This window comes from Hyaena hyaena, unplaced genomic scaffold, assembly GCF_003009895.1.
Source record: "Hyaena hyaena isolate Hyena2069 unplaced genomic scaffold, ASM300989v1 scaffold_152, whole genome shotgun sequence".
Lineage (NCBI taxonomy): Eukaryota > Metazoa > Chordata > Mammalia > Carnivora > Hyaenidae > Hyaena > Hyaena hyaena.
Window position 1 is genome coordinate 702,403 of NW_024080784.1, and position 24,705 is coordinate 727,107.

At 40.5% G+C, this 24,705-nt stretch overlaps 2 protein-coding genes and 1 non-coding gene across 5 annotated transcripts in view; 2 read left to right on the forward strand and 1 right to left on the reverse strand.

Annotated features, from left to right (window-relative positions):
- Nucleotides 1–1,379: 1,379 nt before the first annotated feature.
- Nucleotides 1,380–15,557, reverse strand: PSMC2 (proteasome 26S subunit, ATPase 2). Its single transcript, XM_039239112.1, has 12 exons — nt 15,414–15,557; nt 13,530–13,567; nt 12,868–12,949; nt 12,050–12,149; nt 7,890–8,021; nt 7,384–7,456; nt 6,916–7,011; nt 6,092–6,256; nt 3,949–4,036; nt 1,909–2,111; nt 1,726–1,822; nt 1,380–1,637 (listed from the first exon to the last, which is right to left on the reverse strand). The coding sequence occupies exons 1-12, from the start codon at nt 15,481–15,483 to the stop codon at nt 1,480–1,482; spliced, it is 1,302 nt and encodes a 433-aa protein (XP_039095043.1). The 5' UTR covers nt 15,484–15,557; the 3' UTR covers nt 1,380–1,479.
- Nucleotides 15,558–18,828: 3,271 nt separating this feature from the next.
- The window catches only part of DNAJC2 (DnaJ heat shock protein family (Hsp40) member C2), a 36,759-nt gene continuing 30,882 nt past the window's right edge, over nt 18,829–24,705 (forward strand). The window contains exons 1-2 of one of the 3 annotated variants that reach the window (XM_039239113.1): nt 18,829–19,105; nt 21,512–21,702. In XM_039239113.1, coding sequence (XP_039095044.1) covers nt 19,042–19,105; nt 21,512–21,702 — 255 coding nt within the window. In that variant the 5' untranslated portion in view covers nt 18,829–19,041. The remainder of the gene's footprint in view (nt 19,106–21,511; nt 21,703–24,705) is intronic. The other 2 variants (XM_039239114.1, XM_039239115.1) reach the window with 2 other exon arrangements.
- Nucleotides 19,866–19,969, forward strand: LOC120236363. Its single transcript, XR_005529644.1, has one exon. It is a non-coding gene; the product is annotated as a small nucleolar RNA U13 (small nucleolar RNA).

Genomic DNA, 24,705 nt, shown 5'->3' on the forward strand with positions numbered 1-24,705 from the left:
TCTAGGTAGGGTTGATGCTATTGGACATAAACACCCAAATTTCTCAAATAGTTGTCAGTTTGATGTGTGGCCAGTTAGATTTTCATCATGTAACTGAGATGTCAAGATTCTCCAGAGTCTAGAACATGTGAGGCCTGAGTGAGCTCAACATACCAAGTGTGAGTCATGCATATGATAGAAGTATGTGGCTACATGAAAAAAATCATAAGACTTCGAAGAGTGTGATCTAAATGCTTACACTTATTGAAATATTACAAAAACCTACATCTTCATTTACTTGAGTATTTTGTTATAAGCCTAACCCTTAGAAAGGGTTCACCCTATTTCATACCTCATGAAAGACCAGGGCAGGCTTAAAAATTTTTTTCTGATCAGTTTTGCAAAAAAGAAAAATGAAGACAGAAAAGAATGCTGATTGGATTTTATGAACAAAGAGCTTTCATTTTTCTTTGAAAACGTTCAATTTGAAATAATTTCAACACAACACTCAAGCATTATGTTGTCCACTTTCTTTTCTCTAAATTAAAATGTATCCAGCTGTTGCTATTTTGCATTTCTTGTTTATGAATATTGAACTGCAGTAAAAACATTCTTTATTGTGCTTGGGTCTCCATATTTGGGTGGGGAGGATAATTGTGGTGCAAGACAGGAGGGGATTTGGTGGTAGCTGCACAAGAAAGAATTTTAAAGAGATCTGCTGAGTATCCTAATACAATTTTACTTTTAGAAATACCTCACTTCACCGGAAGTCTAACAGGAACTTTACTGAAATTTTAAACCACTAATTTACAAGATGAAAAGAAGTACTTCTCTGTATGAAACCAATTGTGTATATATTTTTCTTTCTGCTTTACTACTTCACTGGCCATTATAATCACTAATTCTTGATTAACTTGAAATCAACTCAAATGGCAAAGCAAAACCTAAGACATCTGATGCTTCTTCCACTTTAAAGAGACTTTGGCCAAAGTGTTAACTACTCAATGTGGTATAGGAAAAAAAAGAACATGTGGTCCTGTGCCTAGATGGGCTATTGTGATGAGAGGCAGGAAGGTGAGGAACACAGGCGACGGGGCTCAAACATCCGGATGTTCAATCCCAGCTCCAAGTCAGTCAGGCAGGAAAGCTTTTGCAGGCCTTACATAACATGCTTGAGACCCGCCTCATTGCGCGGATGGGAAGATACAGTCGGCACCAATAGGGCCCATAGGCCAGCATATGCGGAGAACATACGTGGTCTACGCAAGCACTTTAGGAGATGGGATCCTTAAATGTAGGCATTCAAAAAACGGTCAACAGACATTGTAATAAGCTTTTCTGACAAATGACACCAGATATCACCTTTTATTGTACTACAGAAAAGAGACATCTGGAAACACACAATTTTGAAACGCTTTATTTTTGTGTAATGATTATTAACAAGTCTAATAAGGTTAGGATTCTAACAAAAAGAAATGTTTTCATGAAAGTCTTCAGGGCTCAGTTGTATGTCATATAGCGGGGAGTAGCACTGAATTTGGCATAAGACTTAATGACCTTATTTACAGCCTCCAGGAAATCTTTCTCAGTAGCAATCTTTCGCCGTGCTCTGATAGCAAACATACCAGCTTCTGTGCAGACGCTTCTAATCTCAGCACCTTTCAAACAAAAAGAAAACAGTAGGCTTATTAAAGCTGCCTGAACAGACAGACCGGCAAATACAGTGAGCAAGACCTTTAAACCTACCGGTGCTATTTGGACACAGTCGTGCCAACAGTTCAAACCTGATATCCCTTTCGACACTCATTGAGCGAGCATGGATCTTAAAAATATGAGTCCGACCCTAAAAATAGGGGAATTAAATATTAAAATGGGAAAACATAACAAGAAGGAAAAATTTCAAGAATCCCTTCTCTAAAATTTTCCTACCTCTAGATCTGGTAAGCTAAATTCAATCTTTCTGTCCAATCTCCCTGGCCTCATCAGTGCTGGATCCAAAGTGTCAGGTCTGTTAGTGGCCATAAGCACTTTAATGTTCCCTCGAGGATCAAAACCATCCAGTTGATTGATCAGTTCCAGCATCGTTCTCTGTACTTCGTTGTCTCCTCCAGCACCATCATCAAAACGAGCCCCTGAGAGCACAAAAGGAAAAATAAGCTCTTCACGTCCACTCGGGACAGCACTGTGTGTAACCTAGAAGTACCGCAGATCTCCGCTCAAATCAGTACTCCAGCGCAAGTGGACGTCTCACTTTTAAGCACATTCTGTAAGAACAGCCTACTTTACAGAAAACTAAATCAGAAAGTGCATCTTTCAAAAAGACTCCTCTTAGATATATTTAAAAGGGGCTCTTTTAAAGTATTAAGTCCTCGGGGCACCTGGGTGGCTCAGTTGGTTAAGCGTCTGACTTCGGCTCAGGTCATGATCTCATGGTATGTGGGTTCGAGCCCCACATCAGGCTCTGTGCTGACAGCTAGCTCAGCACCTGGAGCCTGTTTTGGATTCTGTGTCTCCTTCTCTCTCTGACCCTCCCCTGTTCACACTATCTCTATTTCTCTCTCAAAAATAAATAAAACTTTAAAAAAAAAAAAAAGTAAAGTATTAAGTCCTCTTTGAGGAATTTTGGTTTTTAAATCACTCAAGAACACCTCCATTTCTAACACGATATACACCTGGATGAGGCACCGGAATCCACATGACCTTTAGAACTCCAATGGTGTCTGACTCCATGTAAGAAACTATCATACTCTTCTAAATTTCTCCAAAAGGTCTTTAAAAATACAGCTAAATCCATAATACAGCAGACCTGTAACAGCTTACATCACACTGATTTAGATGTGAGAGAGTACTCTAGATTAATGTCAATCTCTCATTTCAACCAAAATAGCTTTAAAAAAAAAGGGGGGGCCTCTAAACATATATTTTCCTTTTTAAGTTGTATAAATATATATTGTTCTACTAATGTATTATGTACACTTTAATAAAAAAATTGAAAAATTTTTAAATGAGATTAAAAGTATGAAGAAATATTCTAGATTTTCTTCCTGCATGCTGATACTATTTGATACACAGTCTACTTTGGAAATTACAGCTTGAGAGCATCCTGACATCATCATAAGGCTTGTTCCAAAAACACTATAGAAGTAACTTCAGAGTCACAACACTACATCCATATGCTGTGCTCACACTATGGGTGGCCCTTGAAGACATTAACCAAGGAGGCGTCCAAACCGAACAACACCATCCATCCAAAAACAAGACTCGAGGTAACCTAACCACAGTCCCCAAACAGCATTATAGAGTGCAACTATATTTCCCAGTCATTTTTGTCACTAAGTTCATTAACTGTCTGAACATATGCCACTCCTCCAGCTATTAAGAATTATTGCTCTCAAAGACTATTGTAACAGTTCAGGCTTCCACACGAGTATCTTTCAAGGTCTATCTCCTTTATTATGACTTCAAACCTCTCAGAAACCCATAAAATTGATGAAGTACGAACTATCATTCCCTTTAGAAGGCAAGTGAACAGATGCTCAGAGTAGTTAGAATAACCTATCTAGATCACACAGCTAAAACTTTATTTCATCAAATCGATGAAGCCAACAATAACATTACTTTATGTATACTTCACGAAAAACCACCACCAGTTAAATTATGCCCCAAAGCTTTCTTTACTGTGAAGTTGTATCCTGAGTTAAGAGTTGTTAAAGTATGAAAACAAGAGTCATGTGAATGAAATTAGGAAAAGTACAAAGATAAAGACTTGGAGAAATAGCAGTGCTCTATGTTTCTTTTTTCCTAATATTTCTACTGGTTATTAGATCTTTTCCGGCATGCCAGAGCTCATATGAGAGCTGGAATTAAAATTTTGTACAAGATTAACATATCAGGAGAACTCTACACATATTACCTTAGAACGCTCACGAAACCCAGTCTTAAAGTAGTTCTCTAAAATAGCACTCATACCTCCAATAGCGTCAATTTCATCAAAGAAGATAAGGCAGGCTTTTTTTGTTCTGGCCATTTCAAAGAGTTCACGAACCATTCGAGCCCCCTAATGAGAAAAATAATTTAATTCAGAGTTGGCTTAAAAAAACTTTCAAGTACAGTAAGAAATTATGCTTCAAACCTTTCAATATTCCTAAGTGTTCTCAAGTATTACCTAAAGCTTTTAAAAAAAAAAAAGTGAAGCTTGTTACCTATTCCATCAAATTAATCTCATGAGCCTCAAAACAGTATTAATTTCATGATTCTCTATCTATTATATAACCAATAACTTCAAGACTTCAAGAGGCCAAATTAACACTATTAAATGCACCACTTCAATCAGTTAAACTTGAGGAAATAAAAGAAGGTATCTGATTTATCATTTGGTGATCATCTGATCACCAACTTTTATTTTTAAGTTTTGATCAAGGAATAGAAGTATACCTTAACTAATACAGCTCCTTTACTAATTCTTATTCTAAGTATACTAGTCATTAATGTTTCAGATGCAATATATACAGTCCTAGACTTCCTCTCTAATGAAAACATATATATACATGTATACGTTTGTGTGTCACACATACACAGACAACTGTGTTCTTTCTCAGGAGAATATGAAACGTTGCCTCTGAAATGAAAGTATACTTTTAAATGCACCATCCACCACATTTCTGGGGTCTTTTATACACCAAATCTGTAGAAAAGATCCCAGCATAGTGATTAAAAATTTTAGGCAGTTGTTTATTTTATTTTTTTTTTAATTTTTTTTTTTTTAATGTTTTATTTATTTCTAGGAGAGAGAGAGACAGCGTGAGAAGAAGAGAAAAAGAGAGAGAGGGAGTCACAGACTGAAACAGGCTCCAGGCTCTGAGCTGCCAGTCAGCACAGAGCCCGACGCGGGGCTCGAACCCACAAACCGCGAGATCATGACCTAAGCGAAAATCGGACGCTCAACCGACTAAGCCACCAAGGCGCCCCAGGCAGTTGTTTATTTAGGCAGTTGTTTATGACCACAAGGGAAGGCTGATGGCTTCTGAACTACAGATTATATACCATCGATTAAAAAAATTTTAAGTCTCAGTCCTTCAATGTGGAATTGATGAGGGAGTACAGGGCAAGCTGAGGGCAAAGTATAGGCCAACAGCACCCTCTTCCCCCTCCCCGGTGGACTATATGTAATATCTCTAGGACACTCCTGGCTCCCCAAGAACAAAGGAAAGGGATTTAAGAGCTTGCCATGGTGATGTGGGAAACTAAGGCAATTGAGAAATTAAATTCCCTTACCACCTACAGCCCACTGACAAGTCCTTGAAACAGGCAGAGTGCCCTCCTTCTAGGAACTCAGCTGCCTGGATGCATTTTGTGTGTGTGTGTGTGTGTGTGTGTGTGTGTGTTAAAATTTTTTATGTTTTTATTTTATTTTGAGAGACACAGAGAGCAAGTGGGGGAGGGGCAGAGAGAGGAAGACACAGAACCTGAAGCAGGCTCCAGGCTCTGAGCTGTCAGCACAGAGCCCAAAGCAGGGCTCAAACCCATGGACTGTGAGATCATGACCTGAGCCAAAGTCAGATGCTTGACCGACTGGGCCACCCAGGAGCCCCTGGATGTACTTTGCTAGGGACAAAAGTGACTTCTGGCTTAACATTATCCCAACCTCAAGATCCTGTAGGTCTACTTCCTTCATCTCAACTGCCCCAAGATATATAATGGCAATCATAGTCCAAGCTTATGCGCCACCACCCCCCATATACATTTGAAGGGTCTCATGACTGAGGTTTTATTAAACGGTAATAAATGGTGTTTCCCTAGCAACAGCTAGCCCCTTATGGTCTTAGAAACCTTGCTTCCAAAATACCTTAGAGACTTACTCTATCCCTGACCAACCCCCAACCTGAGGGTATATAATGAGTTACCCCAGTGCAGTTCTTTCTGCCCATGGGTCCTGTCCCCATGCTTTAATAAAATCACCCTTTTGCACCAAAGACGTCTTCAAGAATTCTCTCTTGGCTATCAGCTCCAGACCCCACGAACCCCCCTTATCACCCCAAAACTTCATCAGAATTGCTATTCCACATTACATATCTTTGGCAGGGCTATATATTCTTTGATCAATTTACTTTACCTCACCGACATACTTCTGTACAAGTTCAGATCCAATAACTCGAATGAAGCAGGCATCAGTCCTGTTAGCAACTGCCCGAGCACAGAGTGTCTTGCCTGTGCCCGGTGGGCCAAAGAGCAGCACACCCTTGGGAGGCTCAATGCCAAGGTTAACAAACCTCTCTGGCTGTGATGGAGACAGGATGTTTACATTTATCACTTAGGTATGATAAAAACAAAACTACTTCTGTATCATTATATTTAAACCAAAATTATCAAGTCCACAATCTATATACTTGATCTAAGTAAGAATTTTACTTATTCTAAGACATAAGATCTAAACTAGACTCCTATCAATACATTATGCTGAACAGCTTTTAAAGGTGTTTCTCCTATCCAGACTTAAAACATTTTCCCTCTAGTTAAAAAAACTATACATGCCACATATTGACAGGTTTCTAGTCAAAAGTTCCAAAAATACAACAGTATTATGGTATTTAATATTCTAGTTTTCCATTATCCTCCTCAGCTTAATTTTATTCCAGTTAAGCCTATTTCCTCTTGGTATCATTAAAACACATGGTTCCTTCTACAACAACTTATAACATATTTAACATCTTGCTAAAGGTTACACCTCAAACTCCTGTCACTCAAAACAGCAGATCATTCGGTTTACAACAGGCCTGACCACCACTCTGAGCCCAATTTGCTTTCTCTCTTCTGGAGCATACCCACTCACCACACCTCTATCTTCTGCCCCATCGAAAATTTTTCAGTAAGGAAAATATAAAATTTTTAAAGCTATCTCATGACAGGAAATTTTAGTGCACAGACTCAGCCACCTACATGAAGTAATGGGGTTTCAACTACTTCTCGAAGTTTCTCAATCTGTTCCTTACAGCCACCTACATCACTGTATGTGACATCAGGTTTTTCTTCCACCTAAGAGAAGGATGAAAATGTAGAACATAAAGCCACAAGCTTTGGAATACTAGTTCAAATGTTCTATCCGGTAGAGCAGTCACAATACCCTACAAGAAAAATCAGACTCCTAACAAGAATTTTTTAAAAAATGGAATACATTGCCCATGTTCTAGAACCTCTTGCTGTATTACTTGCTATGACACCAAGAGACAAACCAGTAAAAGACAGATAAAGACTTTCTCATGTGAAAACTGTTTAAAAAATTTTCACAACTCTTCAGTACATGTCCACATATTGACAGGTTTCTAGTCAAAAGTCCCAAAATTCTTTGAGATGGATGCAACTGTATTCAAAGTCATGCCATTCGTTTTCCCTCCCGCATCTTCTTACCTGCATCATGGTAACTGTTGGGTCAATCTTGGGAGGCAGCGGAATGTGAATTTGATACTTATTTCTGTCCACGCTAAGGAGGTAAAAAAGATCCTCACTCAATGCATTTAAGAAACTTACTAAGTTAATTACATGTACTGTATGTAACTTCCTTAATCCTCCTAACCATCCTAGAGCAAGTGCTTCCTCTCCTTACATCACGTTACCTTCAACAGACTAGTAAACTCAACTCTAAAATCCTGCATTTACTTTATGTATGACATATAAAGCCATTCACAAAAAGCTCCGGTGTGGATGGGGAAAAGGAGGTGGGTGGGAGTTCAGGAAGCAGCTGCAGAAGGAAGGATGCCCAGCTGCTGTACTCTGCTACACAGTATCCCTTGTATTTATGGCACTCAGCTCATTCATTCAAAAGAAAGCGAAGGATGTGAATGTGACATGGTATCTTTAATGAAAGCAGAGTATTAAAAAAAAAAAAAAAGTATTTACTGTAAGTAGACTCTTACCCAACTCTCATCCCTTCTTCAATGTCAGTAGGTGCCACCTGATCACTAAGGTCCACCACAAACTTGGCAAACTGCTTCACGTTGATAATGTACTTTGGGTCCTCCGAATCAGCATTGATGATCTTCGTACACCTAACACAGCAAAAGGCTTGATTAAAGAACCTAAACCACTAATAATGAATTTAAGTAACTAGATTCTTTCCTGGGCAAGCAGTAACTAATGAGTAGGTGTAAATGAGAACTGCAGAAATTAAGCCACTTATTAAAGATCCTTTTCTACAGAGTATGCTCAACCCCAAGGGTCCATTCCACTTTAGCTAAGCAGTAAAATTTTTAAAAGATACACTCCCCTAGAAAATTAAACCCAAATATTTCATCATTAAGAAGCTCTCAGGGCGCCTGGGTGGCTTAGTCGGTTGGGCGTCCAACTTTGACTCACAGTTTGTGGGTTCGAGCCCTACATCGGGCTCTGTGCTGACAGCTCAGAGCCTGGAGCCTGCTTCGGATTCTGTGTCTCCCTTTCTCTCTGCTCGTCCCCTACTCATGCACTGTTTGTACCTCAATAATAAATAATAATAATAAACACTAAATTATAATAAATTTATAATTTATTATAATTAAATTATTATTAAATTAAATATAATAAATATACATAAAAAAATTTTTTTAAAGTTCTCTGTGGTGCCTGGGTGGCTCAATCAGTTAAGTGTTCAATTTCCACTCAGGTCATGATCTCACAGTTGGTGAGTTTGGGCCCCACCTCGAGTTCTGAGCAGATAGCTCAAAGCCTAGAACCTACTTTGGATTCTGTCTTCCTTTCTCTCTGCTTCTCATGCTTTCTCTCTCTCAAAAATAAACTTTAATTAAAAAAAATTTTTTTAAAGTTCTCTAATTTTTTTTAGTTTATTTATTTTGCAAGAGAGAGGGTACAAGTGGGGAAGGGATAGAGAGAAGAGAGAATCCCAAGCAGACTCTGCACTACCAGTGCCTACTGCAGGGCTCAAACTCACAAACCGTGAGATCATGACTGGAGCTGAAGTCAGATACTTAACCAAGTGAACCACCCAGGTGCCCCAAGGAGTTCTCTAATGTCTTGATTTTTCATAACTATATTTCTTTATTTGTGATACTCCTCTCTCTGTTAAGTTACTTTCCATTTTATTTTCCCTTTAGGAAAACAGTCATTTTGTCCTACATCAAATTAGGTAATGTGTTTTTATTTTTTTCTGAGTTTATACTTCAAATCCATTTGTATCATTGTTACTATTTTTAACTTAAATGTATTTTAAGTTTTTTCTGTGTGACATGGTGAAGGCAAATTTGTAATACCATGTACATGATAATAGAAAGTAGTCTAGGGGCGCCTGGCTGGCTCAGTCAGTTAAGCGTCTTACTCTTGATTTTGGCTCAGGTAATGATCTCAGAATTGTGAAATGGAGCCCAGTGTCAGGATCTACACTGTGCATGGAGCCTGTTTGAGATTCTCTTTTCTTCTCCCTTGCATGTGCAGGTGCTCTTTCCCTCTTTCAAAAAAATTTTTTAAAAAAGAACTCAAAGATAAATCTCCAAAAGTAGAGCAAAAAGACAAAAAAAAAAAAAAAAAAAACCCACAGGAGAGAAAGATTAGCATATCAGCAGAGATATTCAGGAGGCCCAATTTCCAAAAAACAGAAATCTGATGTCTGGAACAGAGGACCAAGAACATGGGAAATTAGTAACCAGTAATTTCAAGAAAAACTGCCACAGTGAAGGCCAGGAGAGCCCAGCGCTGAGAAGAAACAGACCAGTAATGAAGCACGTCATCATGAAAGTTCAGAACTACGAGAAGGAGGAGGCCCCACCCCTCGCACATGACAAACAGGTCCCATGTACAAGCCTGGGAATCGACGGCTTCAGACCAACAAGACCGGGAGCTGGAGGACAACGCTGCCTTCAAAATTCTGAAGAAGGAACCTTATACCAACCAAGACTTTTTCGGTCATGTGGTCTCCAAATATCACCTCCTGACTGACGTCTTGCAGGAAGCTCGGAGAACAGGGCCCACCTAATGCGGGTGTAAGTAAACCAAAAAGACAAACTCGTGGCACACAAACCAAAGGAGAGAGACAAAGGGAACCTCTAGGGAAAGAGGTCACAGGACGCTTGCGATTCAGCAGGTTGACCAGCCCACAGAAGCAGGCCGGCGAGAGCCGGGAAAGACTTCTTCAGGAAAATGGACTGGAGAGAATCCCGGTGCAGAGGACGCACCCGAGGTACATGTGAAAAAAACCTGATGGACTTAACACATCTGATGAGCAATTCAGTGGAGTTTTTATATATGTAGAAAACCGGGCAAATGAGAAAACAAGACAGTTATGACAAGAAAAACAAAAAGTGGTACAAGAAAGAAAAAGCAATCAGTTTATTTACTACTTGCCTCTTTATGAATAGCACTTCTTAGCCACAGTTATGAAAACAATGAATAATGATCTAACCAAAATGTTAATATAATCAGGAGGATGTAAGGATAGGAAAAGTATATCTTTGGGATGAAGGAAGAGGAAACAAAAAGAAATCCTCAAGCCAAGAGATGATTATCTAAAGCTAAAAAAAATGAAGATGCAATCTACAATACACAAGACTTTGCATTGTCCGTAGGAATCAGGAAGATAGAAATCAAAATGACCAGCTATAAATTTTGAAAATAGAGGTCTCCAGGGAAGAGGAGCTGGGAAAGACAGGTATTTTTATAGAATTATTTAACTCCTTAAAACCAAGAGAAGCCAGAAAAATAAACCAAAATAAATGGAAAAGACAGAACAAAGGGAGTGAGCGAGGAAGGAAAAGAGTAGAGGAAAAAAAAAAGCTTTAGCTACAGTAAAAAGGTAAAATGAAAACAAAATTTTCAATGATTAGAATAAAACACAGAAGAATATAATCTTGAATTGGGCTAACGCTTCTTGAGCAACATTCAAACCCAAAAGGCATAATGAAAATATTTACATATTTTATTTGACTCCTAAAAACTTTAAATATTAGTACAACAAAAGGTACCAAGAAGTTAAAAGTCAAGTGACAGAATGGGAAAAAGTATTTGTAGCATATTGAAGAAAAGATTAATATGTACAATATGTAAAGTGCTCCTAAATATGCATAAGAAACAACCCAGTAGAACAAAATACAAATGGAGAGAGAAATACAAATGTTTAATAAGAACAAGAAGCAGCTGCATACTAGTAATCAGCACAAAGCAAATAAATGACATTTCCCCCCAAATGGCAAAAGTGTAAAAATTGATGATCACATATATCAGGCAAACAGCATTTGCTTCAAAACGTCATGTTAAGGACTATGAACTGGTCAAACCACCTTTTTCCAGATTTTCAAAACTGCAAATGCCTTTGACTTCATAATTCCACTGCTAATAAATTATACTAAGAAATATAAGCACAAATATAGAGAAATATTTAACACGAACACTCAATGTAGCACCACGTAGGATAACAGAAATTGTAAACATACCAACATCTACAAAATATTATGTGATTTAAAAAAAAATTTTTTTAATGTTTTATTTATTTCTGAGAGAGAGAGAGGGGGGCAGCACGAACAGGGGAGGATCAGAGAGAGAGGGAGACACAGAAACCGAAGCAGGCTCCAGGCTCTGAGCTGTCAGCACAGAGCCCGACGCGGGGCTTGAACCCACAAACCATGAGATCATGACCTGAGCCAAAGTCTGACGCTTAATGACTGAGCCACCCAGGCGTCCCTGTGATTTTTGAAACCAAGAGAAACAAGAAATAGAGACACTTAAAAAAAAAAAAAATCAAGATATGTTCCTTTGCATGCAAATATATACAGGAAGGAACAGGAGGACTAAGAAGATCAAACTATTTTCAGCTAAAACTGCAGAAGGGGCAGTGAGACAGTGAAGATGAGGTTTTCATGTCTTCATCTGATCTTTGTGTATCATTTGAATCTTTTATATGATCATGTCTTCATCTACTTCTTGAATAATTACTGAAGGCATAAAATTTAATCCCAGATACTTCTGTAGAAAGCTTTATTTATGTGGAATTTGGAATAAAAAATTGTATGAACTATTGCATTATACCCTGGATTCTAAGAAGTGCTTGAGCATACAGATTAAAGAATACATTTCCACGGAGTGCTATGCATACCTCGCAACCTGCAAAGGCTGTTCACTCTGCAACGTTTGCTTATCTGCAGCCAGATCCCAGAGTGCTGGTGGGGCCAGGCCAGTATCAGATTCTTTGATACCTACATAAAGAAGGATGACAGAGTTCACTGAAATGTAATGCATCACCTGCAAGCAAGCTTCCTCAGCCTCAGCACCACTGACATTCCGGACTGAATACTCGGCTGGGGGGGGGGGGGTGTCCTATGTGTTACAGTACAGTCGGCAGCATCCCCGGCCTCTAGCTCCTGGATGCCACCAGCACCACCTCTCAGTCATGAGAATGAAGAGTATCTTCAGTCACTGCCAAATGTCCTGGGTGAAGGGGATGCTATGGCAAAATCACCCCAGTTGGAAACCACTGGGGTAGCCACAAGCCAAAATCCAATGCCATTGTTGACAAATCCTATGAAACTTCACCACTCAAGTTTCCAACTCATGAGAAGAAAAGTTTCCAACTACTGGGCAATAGCCCACTTACTTCAGCAATACCATGTGAGACCACATTTTTATTTGCTAAGAAATTTTTAGTTGTTTATAGAGTTTACCAAACTTGTCTCTGACCAATAGAAACACTACTTGCTTAAAGGATGATGTTTTTGCTTAACTGCTTAAGCATCATATTTGGTTGTAAAAAGTAGTGAAAGATTATTAAAGGAGATCCAATTTCCTAATAGATAGGAAGGATAATAATTATTTTTATCTGTCATTCATGAAGGAGTAACATCTGTATTTAAACTCCTTTGATATAATTAATGCAGTACCTTTAAAGACAAGAGACAAGAATAAAGAAATACATACCAGTAAGCTCATTGATCTTCTTGAGAAGTTGCTGAATGTCATCTTCAACCTGCTTTATCTGCCTAGAGTAAGTGCTCTGACCCTAGGAGATAAAGATCACTTTAATTAGAACATCAAGACATCAACAGTTTATGAAACTGCAGACAGAAACTTTTAACAGTTACAAACTCAACAGCTATTACTGTCCCAACGCTTGTGAAGTGGAAGCAGAGAGAGTATATAATTTTCAGAAGTAGTCCCAAACCAACATTTTTGCCCAAAGAGACAATGCATTATTACACAAGATAGCAAATGAAAATCATGCCTAAATAACCCAACTACAAGCCCATTTCTATGCATTAAAACTTTACATTTCAGATCTAATTCAGTTACAAACATTTTAAATACAGTAAACATCGGTGTAAATTATTTCAAATATATTTCAATATAGCACCACACTTAATTACAAATAGTATAAAAAATGCATGTGCTTTAACACGCTAAATATTTACTTTCTGATCTAATCTAGAGAGAAACTGGTATGTAACTTTTTACAGTGAGGATTATTATAAACTGCTAGACAATCTCTTCTAATTATTTTGGGGCCATTTGGGGCCAATACCAACAATAGTTCTTATTTCAACATAAAACATGTATATTTGGTAGACATTGAAAGGACTTACATAAGTTTTCAGCAAGGCAATATCCCCCTCATCCAGAGCTAAAATAAGAGAGAGAATACATCAGATTCAAAAAGAGGAAAGTAGAGCTAACAATTCTCTTCTGTCCAATTTAAATCCATTAATTGAAAAAAACTATGCAAAGTTGTAATGATATAAATACAACCAACAACTAGTTCCTGGACTCCAGGGTCTTTTATCTAATTGGGTGAAGGCAGAATTTTACAAAGTATAAAACACAGATGTTGGAGAGTCTCAAAGGGAGGTGACACAAAAAGAATAGGAAGCCCACAGAACAGAGTTTGAGAATCAAAACGACCTAGGCACTAGCAAAGTCCCATCAAAGTCATGCATTTGCCAAGTAATGTTGGAAAACCCACTTAATCTAAGCATCAGTTCTGTCATCTGAGAAACAGAGATAACACTAATTTCACCCTCACAGTGTTGCTATAAAGGTCAGGTTAAGATATGGGTGAAGAAGCACATAAAATTCTATACACGTTAATCATAACTATATGCAAGGAATAAATCTATTAATACATTTACAGAATGATGGCATACCCAGAAAAATGCACAGATGAAATGTTAAATCTCTGTGACTAAGTTTTCCACCAGGTGCCTGAGTAGCTCTGAGGTCCGCAGTGTCCTAAAACACTTTCAAGGCAAACAGTAGAGCGTGGAATGAAAGCCGAGAGAAAATCTCTTTGGTGGGGGGAGGTGGAAAAGAAGAAAAAGCAGTGCTAGGAGAGGCTGAAGCTGTTTAGGGAGGTAAGAGAGAAAAGAAAGGACAAACAAAACAAAAACCACTGCAAGAATGTTTTTAAAACAGCCTGTCAGGAACAAAAGATGAAAAGAGAATAAATATGGGAACTAAAAGGGCAAGAGACCCCGTAAGCTCGGTGCGCAGATCTCCTGCACTGTGAGTAGAAGTGTCAAGTGGCAGAGTCTCTACAGAGTAGTTTCGCATTATCAAAATTACAACTCCATTTCCAACATCTACCCTTCAGCTTGTGTTTATGCCTATGGTAAAGTTACACAAACGAGGTTATTCATTGCTCTAGAAAAGCCAACAGATTGAAAGAAATCTAAATTTGCATCACTATGGATTAATTATATGTATTACTACTCACCCAAAAAAGTGGAATACTATGCAGAAGCAGACAGACAGCACTGCCTTTTTATATGCAAAACAGTATGAACTTATCCCTAATACACATTAAGATCTAAAAAAAGATACACAATGTGCTACGTTTATGTAAAGAACAAACGCCTGTATGTGTGTGTGTGTGTATATATATATATATATATATATATATATGCACAGAAAACGTCTAGAAAGATAACGCAACATGGCAACACTCGTTGCCACGGTGGCTCACGCTTGGATGGCTGCGGCCAAGGACCAGACACTTTTTCAAGGTGTCTTTTTTTTTTTATGCTTTTAGCGTTTTCAACCATACGAATGAACTATGTAGTCAAAGGAATGTTTCCTAAAGAGAACATTACGCCTCAGGATCCCGGCTACACAATGACAGCACCAAGCCATCCCACTTGAGGGAGACGAGGACAGAATGAGCCCCCTGGTGACCAAGCACCGCCAAGCGGGGAAACTTCAAGGCCGGCAAGGCCAAGCAGGGTGCCTACCTTCTTCAGGACCCGAGAGCGGAATACGGATTACAATGTCGACCAGCCGGAGATGAACACAGAACCTCGACTAGCTTGAAGGACACAGAGGCAGCAGGCAGGGTAAGCCGACTGCCGCCCCCGACTAAATCATCGGGGGCACAAAAGGGACACAGCGCCGAGGGGCAAGCGGGAATCTCGCCTCTCCTCCCGGGCCAAGCCTGGTCCTGCTCCGGCTCGGAGCCCCTGCCTGTGTCAACTGACCTCGGATGGGCTTGTCGTCCTTCTCCTCCTCTTTGGTTTTCCGCTGATCGGCACCGAGGTAATCCGGCATTTTCGGAGCTCCCAAAGGCTCAGGGCTTGGCGATTACACAGCACCTCTCTCGCTTCCGGTGGCGCCGCTCTTTCCTTTCCTCACAGGAAGTAAGCAGAGCTCTACGGACCCTTTTTCTCTGAGCACGAGAACCGGAAGGGAGCGCCGAGCACGCGTCCCGTTCGCGGTTCTGCGGACTAGGAAGCGTTCCCTGTGGAAGGAGAACGCGGGTGGTCGCTGGCCCCTCAGCATGGGAAGATTCCCTTAGCGACAGAGTTTTGAGACCAATCCAGGCTCAGTCGCTGTATTTAAATCCTGGTTTAGTCATTCGTGTACTGTGCGTTCTTGGGTAACTTCGTTACTCCCTCTGCTTTAGTTTTTCCTTTGCGTTGTGCAAGTCTTTAAATAGCAGTGTTTTCCAAGTCTCTAGCATATTAGATACGCATTAAGTAGTGGCTAGATCTACAAACACAGTGAAGGGAAATGGAAGTTGTTCGTTAATTTGATGTTATCATGGGATTCGGAGATGAAGAGTTTCAATTTTTGAGCCTCCTGCTAAGGACGAGTGGTACATCCCTAGGTACAGGGAAGTCTGGGGAAAGAGCAGGTTTAGAAATAAATTACTTTAGGAGATGAACAGAAATTGAGTAGTTAAGATATAACTACAGAATTTAGAAATGAAAAATCTGACCCTTTGCATAAAAGGACTCCGTGCATAGTGAAGAGACAACCTACTGGATGGGGAAGGTATTTGCATGTCATATATCTGATAAGAGATTAATATCCAGAGTATATGAAGAGATACCAATCAACAAGGAAACAGCCACTTTTTTTTTTATATGTTTACTTTTTTTTAAAGAGAGACAGGGTGTGACCATGGGAGGGGCACAGAGAGAGGAAGATACAGAAGCCGAAGCAGGCTCCAGGCTCTGAGCTGTCAGCAAAGAGCCTAACAAGGGCTCACACTAAGGAACCATGAGATCATGCCCTGAACCGAAGTCCAAAGCTTAACCAACTGAGCCACCCAGGGGCCTCAGAAAACAACCCCATTTTAAAAATAGGCGATGGACTTGACTAGAAATGTCCAAAGAAGATAAACAAATGGCCAGCTAGCATATGAAAAAGATGCCCAATACCCCTAGCCATTTTCATTTCAAAACCATGAAATACTGCCTTACACCCATTAGCATGGCTATTATCAAAAAGGGTAGGGGGGAGTAAGGTAAAAGAAAATAAAGTGTTGATGCGGATGTGAAGAAAAAGGAAACCTTCTGCACTGTTGGTGGGAATGTAAAATGGTGTGACCTCTATGGAAAATAATAGTATGGCTGTTCCTCAGAAAATTAAAAGCAGAATTACCTAATGATCCAGCAAGTCCAGTTATGGATATACTTGGAAGGATGGAGACCCAGTCTCAAGAAATAGTAATTTATATCCCCATGGTCATAGCCCCGTTATTCACAAAAGCCAAAAGGTGGAAGTAATCCCATTGGCAGATGAATGGATAAGTAAAATATACTTAACAAGGGAATATTATTCAGCCTTAAAAAGGAATGAAATTCTGCAATATGTTAGAACTGTGAGACACTGCTAAGAAATGGTACCTAGAGGGGTGCCCGGGTGGCTTAGTCGGTTAAGCGTCCGACTTTCGCTTAGGTCATGATCTCACGGTTCGTGGGTTCGAGCCCTGCGTCGGGCTCTGTGCTGACTGCCAGCTCAGAGTCTGGAGCCTATTTCAGAGTCTGTGTCTCCCTCTCTCTCTGACCCTCCCCTGCTCATGCTGTCTCTCTCTCTCTCTCCTAGAAATAAATAAAAATATTAAAAAAAGAAAAGAAATGGTACCTATAGTAGTCAAATTCATAGAGACAGAAATTACAATGGTTGTCGCCAGAGACTGAGAGGTAGAAATGGGGAGTTGTTATTTAATGGGTATAGAGTTTCAGTTTTGCAAGATTAAAAGACTTTTGAAAATTGGTTGTACAACAAAACAAATGTATTTAACACTACTGAACTCTACACTAAAAAATGGTTAGTATGCGAATTTCATGGTAAGTGTATTTTATCACAATTTTTAAAAAACCCCATATGGCCTTAAAGGTCATTGTAAGACTGGATGGGGTAGGTGTGGGGGGAAAAATGGATGGGGTAGGTGTGAAAAAAAATTAAGAAAGCGAAGTCAGGTTACTTTGAGCCTTAGAGCCCATTTTAACAAATGGTTACATTAATTAAGAAAGGGGTTGGGGAACCTGGGTGGCTCAGTTGGTAAAGCTTGTGACCTGGGCTCAAATCATGATCTCATAGTTCCTGATTTCCAGCCCCATATCAGGTGGGCTCTCTCCTGTCAGGGCTCTAGCCCAGATCCTGCTTCGGATCCTTTGCACCTCTCTCTCTCTGCCCCTCTCCTGCGCGCGCACTCTCTCTCTCTCTCTCTCCCTCTCTTTAAATCAAGGAGTCAGGGATAGGTTTAGGGGGAAATGATTATCTTAGTTTTTGAAATGTCAGTTGTGAAGTGACAATTTTGTCATGGGGTAGATAACACGACAATTCAATGTATTTCACAGTGAAAATGTAATTCATAGAAAATAATTCTCTAACTTTGGGTGCTCTTTTCCAAAGGGTATCACATCAAGTCTTTCATTTTGTACCTATTCCAGATACTGGGGGCGGCGCGGGGAGCGGGGGGCGGGGCCTAATATGGAGGGCGTGTGCTTGAATCTTCATTGGCTGGTTTCCTTTTGCTAGTTCTTGCTTTTGACCTTAGGAAGGAATGATAGTAAGAGTACAATGGCTTTTATTATACATTAAACAATTAAGTTCCCGAGTTCTGTAATCGATAATATCTTGGGAAAACAACAACAACAAAAAAAAACCCTTCATGCTTTTTAGATCAGAGTAAAAAGTTTGCTGGCCTTCGAATAGTATCTAACCTTGAGGAGGTGTTCTTCACCAAATGTTATGAGAATTAAATGAGACAACTCAGGTAAATTACTGAGTAATATCGCAACAAACATAGGCTGCCATTATTATTTGGGTAAATGCAAATGTATTACAGGTAAATATACAAAATTCTCTCTAGGTGTATATAGACTACAATAATTGTTCTCAATACTAACTCATAGGTATCTTTTCATTTTTTATTTATATAAGTAAAGCTACTTGAAAAATCAGTGGTCAGTCTCGGATAAGTAGTGATTTAAAAATAAAAAGAACATAGTAGGAGCGCCTTCAGAAAATTATGCTCCACATATCGCCCCGGGTGGAATAAAATAATCCTTTCCGCGGAGGAACTGAAGAGTCTAGGAACCTTTCTTTTGCGAGTCTTGTTCCCCAGCCGGACCCGAGTCAATGGAGTAACTAGGCTGCCGCACACGTTGGCGTGCTGTGTGGGGGTGGAATTGGCCTCCTCACCACGAAAGATCCATCCCGGAAGTAGTTATTGGTCGTCTCCATGCGCCGGTTCCTGGGCGTCGTGGAGCCAAGGCGCGAGGCTCGGACCGAGAGGTAGAGCCGGAGGGGACGCTGAGCGCCCTCGGCCCGGACGCGAACCGCTGAGCCCGCGGGGCCGGCCCCGGCGCCATCATGCTGCTTCTGCCGAGCGCTGCGGACGGCCAGGGCACCGCCATCACCCACGCTCTGACCTCTGGTACGTGCCCACTCAACCCCGGCTCCGTCCCCCTAAGCCGCCCCTGCCTCCGTCCTCCCGCCTGCGTGACCCCGCAGTCTCTCTATTCTTGTCCTTGGTGACTGGCACCCGGGTGCGTGGGCCGTGACGAGTGCCTTTTTCCTCCAGCCAAAAGAACTCTTTCCCCAGACTGGAAGAAGGGAGGGGGCGTCTTCTTTCTGCCCCTACAGCTTCTTCCTCCTCTCCCCGCTGCTGACTCATGGATCGGGCGGAGCGGTTCGGGGCCGAACCTCTAGTACCCTAGAGGGGTTCTTGTAAGCATCTCCTGGCCGAGGGCAGGAGCCTCTGCCCGCAGTGAGCTCCCACGTGCCTCACGTCGTACAAAGCCTTGCCGGTGCTCTGTTAAACACCTTTCTCCCTCTCTCTGTTAGCTCCTTCTTTGTTTTTTAAGAGTCAGAACTCAGACCCTGCTCCTCATACTCAAAACTTCACTATGAAAAGAGCTTTGCCGGTGATGCCACTAAGATTTGTGTAGACAGACTTAAAGAGTCATTAAGTGAGAGTTGACTGCCTCTGTAGTTTCGTAAGTTGAGAGCCCAGGACAGTGGTGGATGTGGTAAACTTAGTCTCTGGTTTCAGCGTTCCACATTAATTACCATCTCCACTTTTAAAGACAGTTGTTGGATTTTGATCATATCTCATGGCACATGTTGCGTTCTGCTCGCGGAAGTTTCCGTGATCTTAAACTAAAAGGAAAGGCTTGAAAGGTGATGTTCTCTCGATCCTTTTGTAGTTCATAAGCATGATGATTGGGTGTTCACGCCGTTGTGTGACATGTGCCACCCTTAAACCTTGTGACGACGCAGGCACATTACCCGTCTGACGTGAGAAAAAGAAAAAAAAGAAAGGTGGTGATCTTAAAAGCCATACCATACGACACCTAGTACTTCTTGAACATAGTGTTTGAATCCTCTTCCTGTATATGGTACAGGAAATCTTAATTTCCTAAACTGACTAAAGCATGAAAAATGAATGAATTTTAGAAAATCATGGCCCTCAGGGACAAGGGGAGACTTGAGTTACTTATTGCCTGACAGGGCAAGGCCTTTTGCTTTCACGTGGACTGTGAAATTAATGTGTTCAGGGTTGTTGTTTTTTTTCCCTGACTCAGATTACCTTTTTTGAGTCGTTAATGTACAAATGTACAGTGATTTATCTCCGCTTCTGAGGAATGATGATAAAACCTTACTTTGATACAAGCGGTTGTGGTTTTCAAAGTGGTTTCAGATGTGGTTTGTCGTTCTGTATTCCAAGGAACCATAGGAGGTAAATATTGTTCCCATTTTACAGTTGAAGACATCTCTGACTCATCTCACATAGTCACTAATTGTCAGACCTAGACTAAGTCCAGAACTTTCCATTTCAGATCTAGAGCTTTTACCCTATAGCATAGGTGTGTTAGTAAATCCTCTTTAGCTATCTGGAAAATCCTTCCAGAACAAATCATTGCTAGTGAGTTCTGAAAATTTTTAAAAGCTATGTGAATTCAAGGTTTTAATTAAGATATTTTGAGTTGTTTTTAGAGAAAATTTTTGATGAGGTTAGTTTTTTCAGACAGTTTATCATTTATTGTTTTATTACAGTTACTGGTCTAAAAGGAAAGCAGTTAGCAACAGTTCTCCCTGTTCCTTACCTTCCTCTCATACCTTCAGAAGAGTATTGATTTATGGTTGACATCGATGGATGTTTTGTCAGATAACTTGACGAGGTGGATTGAATACTCGTGAATACTAGGAAATGATTATTGCTAACCCTCATGTTAACTGGATTGCAGGCATACCTTGTTTTATGGCATTTCACTTTATGGTACTTTAGTGATACTGCATTTTTTACACATTGAAGGTTTGTGGGAACCCTGTGTCGAGCAAGCCCATCGGCACAATTTTTCCAGCATATTTGCTTACCTTATGTCTGTGTCACATTTTGGCTCTACAGTATTTCAGAGTTTTTCAGTACTGTTTGTTATGGTGATCTGTGATCAGTGATTATGACTAGCTGGCAGCTTGGATGATGCTTACCATTTTTTAGCCGTGAAGTATTTTTAAGTTAAGGTATATCCATTGTCTTTTAGACAAAATTATTATTGTACTCTCAATAGACTACAGCATAGTGCAAACAGAACTTTTATATGCAATGGGAAACCAAAAAAATGTATTTGATTCACTTTTTTGCAGTATTTTTGCTTTATTGTGGTGGTCTGGACCCAAACCTGCAATATCTCCCAAGTATCCCTGTACTGCAAGTATTTCCTTACTTGATGGTTTTAAAATTACATTCTGATGCTATCGTTTTGATCTTATTTATTGCCTTGAAATAGATTTATTCCATGCAATACATTGAAGCCTCTCTTAACAATTTCAATCACAGCCTCAACACTCTGTCAAGTTGAACCTGTGGGAAGATGGTTTGAAGCTTTTGTTAAGAGGAGAAACAGGAATGCTTCTGCCTCTTTTCAGGAACTGGAGGATAAGAAAGAGTTATCAGAGGAATCGGAAGATGAAGAATTGCAGTTAGAAGAGTTTCCCATGTTGAAAACACTTGATCCCAAAGACTGGAAGGTATTTAATATCTGAATCTTTTGTTCAGTCAGATGCTTTGTTAGGCAAAGGCAGTTTTTCCACAAGTTTTCTATCAGTAAACCATGTTTTAAGATGCTTCAACAAGAGAACCATAATTGAGCACCTGTTTATTAAGCTCTGAGGGAGATGGCCATAGGATACTGTCTCTGCTGGAAAAATCCAGGAAGTTTTCACAGAAAACCTAATGTTTGAGCTGGCCTTAAAAGAATGAGTGGCAGTTTGTGAAGCAGAGAAGGGGAAAAAAAGGTGATCTGGGCAGAAGGAATAGATCTACAAAGACACAGAGGAGTAAAGACGTGTACCGCCTCTTCAGGGATCAGTGAAGAATAGAGTAGGATGTTTGAAGGGTGGTGGTGAGAATTTAGGTCTGAAGCAGAGTCTAGACCAGATTTCGTTGTAGTGTCCCTTTTATGCCACGCTGAGGAAGGAGCTCGGATTTTATTTTCAGGGCAGTAGGAAGTCATCAAAAGTTTCTGAGCTAATTTTAGCAAAGTAATTCTCCTTGCAGTACAGAAAATTACTTGAAAAGGGAGGGCAGGGCTGGAGGGGAAGTGAATAGTTTGCTGTTGTAGGGCAGGTGCAATAATCCAAGCCTGCAGTTGCCTACTTTAGCTAAATTTGTGGCCGGGTTTTGAGGAAGAGGGACATTGGCTCTTTTTGGAGGTAGGCTTCGTGAAGCTTGGTGACCTTGGCTGTGCGGTACAAGAGAAGGAGACGTACTCAGAAGACCTTTGAGCATTCCAGGTTGAATGACCTGCCACTGTCTGATATCACTCACTAACACTGGGATGCAGGGAAAAGGAAGTTTGTGGAGGGAATATGGTGTTTGTGTTCAAGTTTGGCTATGTCAGAATTGAGGTTCTACTAACATACTGGTGAAGTTTTCTAGTAAATGGTTAGAAATTGGTCTGTGACTCTGAAAGGATAGAGCCAAAAATATTTGCAAGTTGTTGGCAAGTCTTAGGTGGTAGTTGAAACTGTGGGGAATTGAACAAATCAGCCAAAGAGACGAATATAGACAGATAGGTATCATAAAGCTTAAGTAAGTAAGGCACTAGTATAATATTTAAATATATATACTGTGGAATTAGAGTGCCAGAATTCAAATCTGGCTCTGCCCATTTAGTGTGGTGGGACCTTGGGAAAGTTACTTGACCAGCTAGTGAGGTAGCTAACACCTCAAAGGAGTTTAGTGAGGATTAACACAATGATGCATGTAAAACACTTAACCTAGTGCTTGACATAGGATAAATAACAAATAGGTAATGAATTCGTCTCTCTTGGCTTGTAGGATTAAATGAGATAAGGAGTATGTATAAAGCACTTAGAAAAGTAAGTGCTCAGAATGTTAGCTTAGTCACATATTGTCATATCGATTTTTTTTAAAAAGGACTGAATGTTGAGGAGCATGAATATTTAAGGGGTGGGCAGAGGAGGAGAAGCAGCAAAGGATACTAAGAAGGGTGAAAGAAGTAGAAAGAAAACAAAGAAAAAGACATTTGTTAGTTCCACGAAGGTACATTAAATATCAGGCACTAGACTCTTCCAGAAACTAAGAGAGGAGGAAGTTTCAAGAAGGAAAACACAGTCACCGGTGTCACGACTTTGGAGAGGTCATCACATAACATGAATAATGATAAAACCCACTGACTTTGGCAAATGAAACTTAGGAGACTGCATTGAAAGCCCTTCCGGTGAAAAGGTTGGGATGGCAAGCAATTATAGTTGGGTTGAGTGATTACGAGGTGATGAAGTGGCGATCACAGTGCAAAATACTTTTTCATAGCTGAAAAAGAGTTCTTCACAGTTGTAAAGAAAAGAGAAAATAGTAACTTTAGGGAAAAGGAGGGCCAGGAGAAGATAGAATTGGGGGCCACTGAGGTCTACAAGAGAGAAAAGGAAGAAAGTCTTTGGTATAGAAAAGAACAGATGGTATCACAACAGGTAGCAGGGTTCATGCCGTTTGTTCAGTTGGTTGTGTCTTTCAGCAAACAGGAGCAAGCGTCTTGTACGTGTCAGACACTGTTCTGGGTGCTGAGGAGTCGGCTAAACAAGACAGTGTCACTGCTCCCACATAGCTTAGATTCCAGTGAGGAGACAGACAATCAGTAAACAATCAAAGATGTGGCCACCAAGTGCTGGGCAAAGAAGTAGAGCAGGATGATGTGACAGAATGTCCAGATGACTGCTTTAGATGGAGTAGGTGGGGAAGGCCTGTGCAGTTGATATTTAAGATAAAACCTGAATGACACGTAAAGATCAGGGAGAATGGCATTCCAGGCAGAGAGCTTGTGCGGGGGCAGAAAGAAGTTCTAAGAGTGCCAGGAACTGAAGAAGGCAAATGGGTGGAACAGAGTGGATCAGGGGGTGGCGAGGAGGCAAGGAGCAACAGTCACTGGAAAGCCAGTGGAGGCTTTCAAGCAATGATAGTTTTTAAGTACTTTAGAGGGAACAAGAAGGAGCAGAATGGGCTGAGAAGGTTGTCTGTTTTAAATAAGGTGATAACATTTAAGCTGAGGCTGAAGGATTAGAAGACGGCAGCCACAAGAAGAGGGGGGAATGTGCCAGGCGGGGAGGAGGAGTGGATATCTGCAGGGAACTGCAGCACCAGCCTTGTATGTGGAAGCAAGTGACCAAGGGAGAGAGAGGCCAGGAATAGCGAGAGATAGAGGTGCTCCATGCATCTGGAGCTCCGAGGAGAGGTCTGTGCTCCGGTGAACTGGGGATTCATAAGTGTACACAGGGTACTAACTATATTCTAACCCTGGCACTGGATCACATCACTTCGAACTGAAGTATAGAGAGAAACAAAAGAAACCCTAGAGCTGAGCTTTGCGGGTCCTAGAGAAGCCAGTAAAAGTGGCTGAAAAAAGTTACTGGAAGGTGAGAGGAAAACGGTGAATGCACAGAAACACTAAAGATAATATTTCAAGGAAGGAGTCAGCTCTGCTGCCACTGGATCTGAAGTCAAGTGAGGGCAGA